General features: G+C 39.6%; 1 protein-coding gene across 1 annotated transcript in view; it reads right to left on the bottom strand.

The window, feature by feature from the left end:
• Nucleotides 1-3948: 3948 nt before the first annotated feature.
• The window catches only part of pes (pescadillo), a 41531-nt gene continuing 34067 nt past the window's right edge, over nt 3949-11412 (bottom strand). Inside the window, exons 13-15 of the mRNA XM_080208237.1 lie at nt 8803-8942; nt 7013-7180; nt 3949-4541 (exon numbers count right to left, since the gene is read on the bottom strand). Coding sequence (XP_080064363.1) covers nt 4455-4541; nt 7013-7180; nt 8803-8942 — 395 coding nt within the window. The 3' untranslated portion in view covers nt 3949-4454. The remainder of the gene's footprint in view (nt 4542-7012; nt 7181-8802; nt 8943-11412) is intronic.

Here is an 11412-nt window from a genome sequence, read left to right as displayed (position 1 = left end):
GTCTACTGGCATTTTGCCTACACTCTTAATTCAGAAACTCAGCTAATGTTCTGGGGACCAGGGTTTGAATCCCACCACAGCAGATGGTGGAATTTGAATAAAAATATCCAGAATTAAGAATCTACTGATGATCATGAAACCATTGCCAACTGTCGGAAAGACCCAGCTGGTTCATGAATGTCCTTTAGGGAAGGAAATCTGGCATCCTTACCCGGTCTGGTCTACATGTGACTCCAGAGCCACAGCAATGTGGCTGACTCTCAACTGCCCTCTGGCATCCAGGGATGGGCAATAAATGCTGGCCAGCTAATGCTGCCCATGTCCCATAATTGACTAAAAAAAGCAAAAGCATAACAAGGATAAAAGTGTGGGACTTCATCAATACTGTTTGAAGAAGGGTGTTGTGTTTGGCTTAGTGTCCTTTTAGGGCTATTAAAATGTTACCTATGATATAAAAATTCACAAATAGGGTTGTCCATTCCAGGATATCATTTGTCAGACGGAAAATAACGTGACAGCATAAAGTTTAAGACTAGGCAATACGGTTATGCATCTAAACTTGCAGAAACTTATTGGAAATCTTCAGCTTAGTGTGAGAGATAAGACTGCTTTAGCTTTGCATCAACAGCAATGGTTTTGTAACTCTTACTATTCTGGAATAAGATCCCTCCACCTGAGACGTTCATTTCAAGATTGGAATTGGAAATGGTATTCTTGGCAACATAATTTGGTCCCTATGGCACCATGGTAGTCTAGTACATAAACAAGTTGCACAAAAAACTGCAACACCTGAAAATACTTGAACAAACATAAATTCAAGAGATTGCTTTGCACTTATTGTCATACAAGCGTCTAAAAAAGGAGACGGGACATGAAATTTTGATAACTTAAAATACTGCAATAGGCTAAGAGAAAATTTAGCAAAACATTCCCAAATGAAACATTTTAATTATTCAAGGTATAGTGTATCTGAAACCTCAGTAAATAATTTAAAACATTAATGCGAAGTATAGTTGATTGATTTAATTACATCTTGCAGCACGAAGTGCCAATACCAAAAAATAATTAAGTTCATCTTTCTATTGACATTTGTAATAATCAGGCATGTTTGGCACAAGATCTCTGTTGACATTTCTTTGCTTACATCGGGATTTAATGGCACCAATTCATATAATGAAGAACAAAGTGCAGCCCAACAACAGGCTCTGCGGCCCTCCAAGCATGTTCAAGATGTCCTAACTAAACTAAAAATAACCTTCTGCCCTTACTCGGCCCATATGTCTCTAATTCTTCCCTATTCATTTATCCATCCAGATGCCTCTTAAATGTTGCTAATGAGTGCTTCCACTACCAACTCTGGCAGCACATTCCAGGCACCCACCAATTTGTGCATGAAAAACTTCCCCCGTACATCTCCCTTAAACTTTCCCCCTCTCACCTTGAAGCTGTGCCCCCTTCTAACTGACACTTCCATCCTTGGAAAAAGCCTCTGACTATCCACTCTGCCTATGCCTCTCATAATTTTGTAGACCTCTTTCAGGTCTCACCCCAGCGTCCGTCTTCCCAGTGACAACAATCCTAGTTCATCCTACCTCTCTTGAAAGCCAATGTCTTCAAGATCAGGCAACATCCTGGCGAACCATCTTTGCACTCTCTCCAAAGCTTTTATGTCCTTCTGGTAGTGCGATGACCAGAATTGTATGCAATACTCCAAATGTGGCCTAAACAAGCTGTAACATGATTTGCCAACTCTTGTACTCAAATCGTCTGGCTGATGAAGGCAAACATGCCATTTACCTTCTTAATCACCTTGTGTTGCCACTTTTAGGGAACTGTGGACTTGTATGCTTAGATCCTCCTGTATGTTAATACTCCAGAAAGCATGACAATAATTTAAAAAGTTCAAATTTCTGCTTCTTCAGTCACACAGAAATTGCACCATATTTGTATTCATTATTGGGGAATGAAGGTCAAAGACTACAATAGCTATTACTGGTCGGCCAAAAGGAGAAGGCTTTCTTGGAAGATATTCCAAAGTAACCATTGCACTTCCCCGCCCCCCACCCAAAGCATAGCACCAAAATCTGTCAATGCAATTTCTTGAAGGATTGTGCAGTTCATCAAATGTTTTCTCCTTTGTACTGGATGTGGTTGGGAGATTTGTAATTTGCACTTCTCTGCCCAACGACAACAGTACATGGGGTCTTACAACCCTGATGTATGCGCACACATAACCCAACAAAAAACATTTAAAAATCCAGCAAATGAGTGAATGCAAGGAAAGACAATCTTGATCTCAGTGCTTAATTGAGCACTTTAGCCTCTTTCGGTTGACAGAACTGAAAACATTTAGATTAAGAGATGTTCACACAAAATCAGTTATGTTCGTGTGGAACCAGAGTAGGGATTATTTTGACATTTGACATCTCTGATCGCCCAAACAATTTTCTAAACACTAGGCCGATCTTACTCCTGGTATTGTGTGCCAAACTTATGAGCTGGGTTTTCCAGTTTTAAGTGAAAGGAACAAAAATCAAAGCTGAGATCTCCAAGTGTAAGTAGTTACATTCTAAGCAGTTATGACAATGGCATGTTCCTTTAAGCATAAGAAATCAAAATATCATAAAATTCAAAAATGTACGTACAAAAATTGTGCATTGAGACTTAATGAAAAGCGCAAACACATCAACAGAAAGTGCCAGTCAAAAATCGGATCTACCTGAAGCTCAAGGTCTACACTACACTGGACATATATATTCTCTTTTTAATCTCTTTTTCAATTCAGATGCATTAAGGTTTCATTCTCTGTTAGAAGCAAGGATGCTGAAATATGAAATAAACATGTCATCACAGCCCAAGACCGAACAGTACAAGCCACAGCACAAACCAACCTGATTGTCAATTCAATATCAATCTTACACAACACCTGTAAGCAAGTGGGTGGGAGGAATGGAAATATTCAGAATGGTAACATTTAAGGGCAAAGTGGTGAGAATTCAACAATACAACTGGAAGAACACATTGCAGACACCAAGTACTTGAAATGAAAAAACCTGTTCCATTCTCTGGTGCCAATGTTTCATGTCTCAACGAGCACAAAAAAAACTTTAAAAATAGTGCACTGGCTAACATTTTGGAAAGAGCTCAATAAAAATGGCAGCCAATTTTCCTTTTACAGTAAAATAAAACAAGCTCAGGCAGAGACAAGAATGGAGGACATTGGAAAAGCTCGGCAAGGCTGCCTGCAGAGTCCACAATTCGAAAAGTTAACTGTTTTCCTCCTGATAGATGCTGGAAGCCCTGCTGAGTTTTCCAGCATCCTGTTCTTTTTTCAGATTCCAGCATCTCCAGTAATATTAGTTTTTTTTTAAAAATGTGCTGTTTCTCTGCAGGTTATAAAAACCTTTTATTCCAAAGATTGTGATACTACCCTTGATGTAAATGACAATGATCAGAAAGAGGGAGATTCCAGCTCACCTTCAATGGGCTGCTTGTGCTTCCATTTCATAGTTTAAAGAACTTTAAGTTTATGAACAAATGCTATAGCAGTGATCATGCTTTTTTTTAAAAAGGATCCCTACAATGCAGGAGGCCAATAGGCCCAGTGAGTATGCAACAACTCTCTGAAGAGTATCTTACTCCCTCCATTCTATCTATCCCTGTAACCCTATTCACCTAATCTACACGTGTTTGGACTGTAGGAAGAAACTGGAGCACCAGGAGGAAACTCGCGCAGACAAAGGGAGAATGTGCAAATTTCATACAGTCACCCACAGCTGGAATTGAACTCAGGTCCCTCGTGCTGTGAGGCAGCAGTGCTAACCACTGTGCCACCCCTTTTTTTCTCCGATGGCTATAATTTACATTTTGCTGACTATCCTTTTAATAGCTTCTGGTTTACTTGAATTGCTAATTTTCAAATTAAAAAAATTCACTGAATGAAAAAGGTTTCAAATTAAAATGATAGGTTTTAATCTTATGACTGTACAAGACAAATTTAGAATGGCAAAACGTACCACAGATTACATTGTTTTTTAAAGTATGATTCCACATTTGATGTTCCCTATTCTTCAATGCAAACTTCAGCAGCTCACAACGTATTACATATTTCCGCAGGCCAATATTGTTCTGATTACAATGGGTCCACAATGCCAAAATGGGGCATTCAGATTTTTAAAAATAAAGCCCTCTATACAATAGGACAAGACATCAAAAATCGTAAGGCATGCCCTGTAAAGGCGACACTCTAATGCTGCATTACTCAAATAGTCCTGTAGCAAAGCCTTAAATAACTTTTTACAGTCAGAGTGATTTCTTTTTGGCTAGGATGCACAAAATCCTAGCACACAATGAAACTGCCTCAGAAGAGGGGCAGTGAAAGAACAATATATTGATGCTCATTGCTGTTCTCGGGATTTAGCTTAAAATCTCCAATATGCAATGTTTTCGGTACTTCATTGCGATTTAATTTTTTTGCTCTTCTTTTTCTCAGCTTTAAGTATATCGTCATGAGCCTTCCTCTTCGCTGCCAACTTGTTTTTCTGGAGAGGGAGGCAAACAAAATACAGGTTTGATAGTGTAAGATGGCGATAAAATACCAGTATTCAAATATTAGACAATTCAAATAATCCGCTTCATAAATGAGAACATTTGGAGATTTCACTTCATAAACTTGAGATCAAATTGAACCCCTGGGCTGCCTCAATTCAAACTTCCTGATCAAAATGCAGCAAACAGTTTTTCGTCGGTTTTTTTTCATATATTGTGTCTGGACAGACCTTTGAAAAGATGTCCCACAATAGACTGCTAAAGTCAGAGGATATGGAGACGGGGACAAGTGGCAGAGTGGACTCTAGCTAGCTTGAAGATGGAAAGCAGAGAGTGGCAATAAAGGGTAGTTATTCAGAGTAGCAGGAAATGGGGACTGATGTCCCATGAGGTTCAGTGCTGGGACCACTGGTGTACACAATTTACATTAACGATTTGGAATCAAAAATAATTTCTAGATCTGTGGATGATGCCAAATTGGGAAGGTGGAATGGCAAATGAACAATACTTAGGAGGACTGTAACAAATTACAGGACATTGATTAACTTGCAGAATGGCACATGAAGTTCAACACAGGTACACGGGAGGTAGCACATTTTAAGAACAGGGCGATCATTTAATACTTGGAAGATGCAGGAACAAAAAGGCATCTTGGAGTACAAATCCATCAATCGCTACAAGTTGTACCACAGGTTAGCAAGGACATTAAAAAAAAAGAAAGCCAAAATTGAGGCTTTATTGCTGGAGAGATAGAACTGAAAAGTGCAGTATTGAATCTTGTTTAGCCAACTGCATGCTGTTCTCTTTGCCATTTTACAAATGGGATATAAAGGCACTGAAGAGGGTACAGATAAGATTTGCAAGGATCATAGCAGAAATGTGTAGATATCAGGAAAGGACTGATAGGCTGGGTCCCTTTTTTGGAAAGAAAGTGAGGGTCACGTAATAGATACCTTTATGAAATATTTTGATAGTGTGCGTATAGAGAGAATGCTTTCTCTTGTGTGGAGAGGTCATCAACATGACACAGTCACCAAGAAATCCAACAGGGAAACCAGATGAAATTTCTTCACCTAAGAATGGTGAGAATGTGGAACTTGCTAGCCCAAGGACTGGTGGAAGCAAATAGTAAAGATGTCTTTAAGGGGGAACCAGACAAACATATGAGAGAAAATAGGATAAATGCTTACAATGGTAGATTTAGATGAAAAAAGAGAAAAGATGGGAGGGAGCTCGAGTGGAGCACAAACACTGATGTGCACTGGTTGGGCTGACTGGTCTGTAACTGTGTCGTACATAACGTGTAACCCTATGTTTAAGCTATTCAGATGTTGGCCAACACCCTATGGAAAAAGCAGTCATTAGTAACCCTCATCCCAGCTATCAGCCAGCCTTATAACAGTCATATTTTGGAGCGGAGGGAGGGAAGAGAAGAAAAGGAATGTGAATTGAACATAGCGAATATGAAAGACTGTTTTATTCCCACTAGCTGGGCTATTACAGCTTAAGAATCATAAGAATTTCAATTATTTCCAATAAGAACGTGGGCATATGCTTTTTTTTAAATAAATGCATAGAGACTTTATTTTATGCAAAAATAAACTTCAGGTATTGTGTTACGAAAGGTTACACGAAGGTCAAAGAACAGCTAGTACATATTGACGATTATGTTCAATTCCACAGCTGAAGCTTTCAACCAAATTGAACTAGAACACGGGGCTAAAAGTTGCAATACAAAAATCTGTGAGAAGACTGAGAAATCTCTTGTGGCTTTTCACTGGCCCATTCAATAAAGACAAATTCTGCTCCCAATTATTCTGTGCACTAAAACGACAGTGTGCTCCAGTCAATGTACACAAGGAAGACACTCAAGCCTGAAGGTAATGCACTGCAAAGGAAAATTAGCTAAATCAGCCTCAAAAAATGACTTACAGCACATCCCACATTAGCTCAGTCTTGGCACAGAGCCATTCCAGTTAAATTGATTCTTTATATTAGCTTGTACCATCTTCCTCTATTGTCATGTCTTGGTCTTATAGGCTCATGATTCAATTTGCCAGCAAAATAACATCTCAAACAGCTTTATAAGCTTCCCTTCCTCAGACTTAGACTCATTTTATGCCCTGTGTCCTTTCCACTAGGTTATCAAAACTAAACAATAGCAGACACATTGAAGGTTTAAATCAAAAAAAAGCTCTTGCAATTTAAAACAAACCACTGTTAGCTCCCAACAGTCTCCAAGTAAAATCAATTACCCATTTCTGTATTATGGTTTAATTCCTTCCCAAATATGTTAAGAAACAAGAACTAAGCCTTAAATCTTAAATATAACCTTTCCATTACCTTTTTAAAAAATATAAAAATCTGTACAATTACAGTATAATCTCTTCAGCACTCCACACTTAGAATACAGAACCGCAGAACTTTTTAGATAACAGAAATAAGAACTGATTGAAACACGAACCTCACGAACTTTTCTCTTCTTGCCAAACATAATTTTATTGTACAAATACTTCTCCCTCTTCTTCATCATCATGATGGCCAGGCGTTTTTCTTCAGCCTGTTCTCGCTGGGACACCTCTGTCTTGTTCTCCACTTTGACGGTCCCTGCGGTTACCTTCACATTTAGCTGCTGTGGAAACAGCATCAACATTGAATCAGCGACCCAAGGAATATATCAAAGGACTATTAACTAGTGACATTCACAAACAAGCAATGCGCAGCTCAACACTTCATAAGGATATGTGGGAAGATGCTAAAAGGCTCAAGTAAAATTACACCAATTTTGCACATCCTGAACTCTTATTAGAAAAACTGCAACAAAAGCAATGTGCTCCTTGATTTGCTCCAGGCTTTTATTTTTTGGGGGAAGAGGGGATGGGGTGGGAGAGTGGGAAGGCAATGGCCTGGTGGTATCACCGCCAGACTATTAATCCAAAAAACTCAGCTGATGTTCTGGGGACCCAGGTTCGAATCCTGCCATGGCAGATGGCAGAATTTGAATTCAGTAAGAAATACCTGGGAATTAAGAATCTACTGATGACCATGAAACCATTGTCAATTGTCAGAAAAACCCATCTCGTTCACTAATGTCCTTTAGGAAAAGGAAATCTGCTGTCCTTACCTGGTCTGGTCTACATGTGAGTCCAGAGCCACAGCAATGTGGTTGACTCACAACTGTCTGCCAAGGACAACTAGGGATGGGCAATAAATGCTGGATAGCCAGTGATGCCCACGTCTCACGAAAAGAGAAAGTATCAACTTGCAAGAGATGCTATTTGTCTGAATTATGTGGGTTAAATTTATTTGCAAAAATTTAGAGATCATTATCATTCCAAACACTAAGGAATTCCTTTCTAATCTAATGTCATCTCTGGAATTAATTTGATTTCCCTCTCGCTGTGTGACTGTCAGTTCTTGACTGGACCACAGAACTGAAGACAATCTGAAGGGAAAAGTAGTTTTCATTGCACCACTCCAAGTGGCATCACATAGATTTGTACTGATTCTGTGGAAGCAGACAGCACCGCTGGCCAATACCTGCATAGCCTGTGGTGCTGTCTGCCCTTCAAATATTAATATACACTTCACAGCACTGCCCGAAAAGTAGAGCTAATCAAACTAATTTTCTCCCCTATATTTCATGACAAGCCAAACTGAACTGGATAGCTACATAAATACTGTGGCTACAAGAGGTCAGAGGTTAGGAATCCTGTGATCTCTCAATTCCCCAAAGCCTATCTGCCATCTATAAGGCACAAGCCAGGAGCGTGGTGGAGTATTCTCCACTTGTCTGGATGAGTGCAGCTCAATAACACTAGAGAAGCTCAACACCATCCAGGACAATGCAGCCCACTTGATTGGCACCCCATCTACAAACATTCACTCCCTCCACATCAGACAGATGGGGACAGCAGTGCATACCATCAACAAAGTGCACTGCAGCAGCTCCTTAGACATCACCTTCTAAACCCATGACCACTACTACCTAGAAGGACAAGTCCAACAGACAGATGGGAACACTACCATCTGGATGCTCCCCTCCAAGCCACTCAGTACCCTGACATGGAAATATACTACTGTTCCTTCACTGTCACTCGGTCAAACTCCTGGAACTTCCTCCGTAACAGTAATGTGGGTATACCTACATCACATGGACTGTGATGGCTCAAGAAAACAGCTCACCACCACCTTATCAATGAAACACTAAATGTTACATAAATTTAAATAAAAGCTGTTCCTTCTGGAACTTACTTTGTTTTTCACTTTCTCAGCCTCCATATTCTTCAGCCTTTCCTCATCCTGCTTTTCTGTTTCATCCATATCTTCATCTTCTTCCTCCTCAGACTCTTCAGCACTCTGTTCATCCTCCTCAGACTCAGTTTGGTTTTCATCTGTAAGAAATACAACAGGAAACAAAGTTTCACGATATGAAGATTATTCAGAACAAGTTACATGAAAGGCTTCACACTGTTGTTGTAATTGGATCCAGTCTTTTATACAGGTTCACAAAAGGTTATTAGATCCAAGTCCAATTTCTCAGAAAGCTGCTCTCTTTTGTTTGATTGGAGATATCAAAGGGTCACAGGTATCAGGTGGCACTATTACCTTTTGTAATCACTTTGGGTAAGATAAACCTCTTTTTAAAATGCTTTAGTCTTTTGACACCAAATCACAACTTGCACTCTGATGAGTAAATTTTAATTATTCTACTTTTTCTAAATATGATCTCTCACTTCTTAAATCAACTGTAAGCTTTCCCTCCCCACCCTATTATCACCCTTTGACCTTTTAAAAAAATTAATCCCAATCACTCCACTCTTGGTTCGATAAAGCAGGATACCAGCAGAGCTTTTCAGTCAGAGTGAAGGATTCATACCTTATATGGAATAAAATGTCCTAAGGTGCTTTACAGAAGCAATACAATACAAAATATGGCACTGAACCACACAAGGAGATATTAGGTCAGATGATCAAAGGCTTGTTTTTAAGAAGCATCTTAGAGGAGGAAAATGGGACAGAGAGACAAAGACATGTAGGGGAGGAATCCCAAGATTGCTTTGGGCAACTGAAAGTGCAAGCACCGATGGTGGAGTAATTAGGACTGGGATGTTCAAGTGATCACAAAAATTAGGACAGCAGAAGGCCATTTGGCCCCTGGAGCCCACTCTGCCATTTAGTAAAATCATGGCTCACCTGATTGTGGCCTAACTCTGCTTTTGTCTTGATTCCCAATACCGTATGACTCCCTTGTCAATCGAAAATATTCTGTTAACTTGCTTCCATTGTGTGAAAGTAGATACCTCAAACTAATGACCGAGGAAAAAAATTCTCCTCATATCTATCTAACTGGGAGACACCTTATTTCAAACAGTGCCCTTGAGTTACAGTCTCTCCCATAGGCAGTAACAACTTTCGGTATTTGCCCTGTCAAGTCTCCTCTGTATTTCTCTCTTCAGAGCATCACTTTTCTAAACTGCAATGCACACAACCTATTCAACCTTTCCCCGTAAGCTACACCCCAGGAGTCAGTTTAGTGAACCTTCTTTGATCTGCCTCTTATGCAATTATATCCTTTAAGTAAGGAGACCAAAACTGTGCATAATACTCCAGTGATCCAAAGCTTCCCTACTTTTATATTCCATTTTCCTTGAAATAACCAACAACATTCAATTTGCTTTCCCAATCATTTGTTGGACCTCCATACTCACACACCCAGATCCCTCTGTACCACTGGGTTCTGGAATTTTTCTCCATTTAAACAATACACTGCTTCTCTATTCTCCTTGCCAAAGTGGACAAGCACACATTATCCTCATCTGCCAAATTTTTGCCCACTCAACCTATCCATATCCTTTTGCAGACTCTAGGTCCTCTTCACAACTTAACACCATGAGATCTAATTTTTTGTGGTAACTTTTAATGTCACACTGGAAATTCAAATACACCTCATCTGCAGGTTCTCCTTCACCCATGTTCCTTGTTACTACCTTAAAGAATTCTAGAAACTAGTCAAATCCGATTCCTCTTCCACAAAAGCGCAAGACAAAATAGATTCTAGCATTTCCCTATGAAATGTTAGGCTAACTGGCCAGTAGTTTCCTGCCTTCCTCTCTTCTTGAATAAAGGAGTTACCTTCTCTATTTTCCAATGTGAAATGGCTAGAATTAGATGAGCAGATACTTTGGATTTTGTGTCTCCTTTATAGTGGGGAGGCCAAACGCAGACTTCGTGGAAGACTTCCTCACAGTCTGCAAGCATGCCATTTCAACTCACCATCTTGCTCTCATGCTCATATTTGTGTCCTTGGCGTGCGACACTATTTTGGTGAAACCCAACACAGTCTGGGGAAATAGTACCTAATCTTCCAATTAGACACTTTACAGCCTTCAAACCTAAACATCGAGTTCAACAGGTTCAGACCATGACTTCTGTGTTCCATTTTGAATTTTGATCCCCCCTAGCACGAGTTTCTATTTTGATCTTACATTTTTGCTTTTAGACAGGCCTTTATTCTGCTGTTTGCACCTACTCTGGACCAAACTTTTGTTTATTTAATAATATCATTACCACTCCCTTTGATTTGGTTCTGTGACATCCTTTGTTATTTATTTTCCCCTGCCTTCTAACCAATCCCTGAACTTTTGTTTTGCTCCACCTGCCACACTTACTTTTTTCAATAGCATAAAACCCATCACACTCCTACCTCTCTCTGGTTCTGAAAAAAAGTCAGCCTTAAAGTAAATTCTTTCTCTCTCCAAAGGTGCTGCCAGAGTTTTTCCAACACTTTGATTTTATTTCAGATCACCAGTATTTTCTTCTTATTGTAAAGTCGAAGTGGCAAGCATTATAGGCAAGATTGCT

Source organism: Carcharhinus amblyrhynchos, chromosome 20 (assembly GCF_965287045.1).
Source record: "Carcharhinus amblyrhynchos chromosome 20, sCarAmb.v2.hapA, whole genome shotgun sequence".
NCBI lineage: Eukaryota > Metazoa > Chordata > Chondrichthyes > Carcharhiniformes > Carcharhinidae > Carcharhinus > Carcharhinus amblyrhynchos.
The sequence above is the reverse complement of the archived record's forward strand: the minus strand, read 5'-3'. Positions and strand labels throughout refer to the sequence as shown.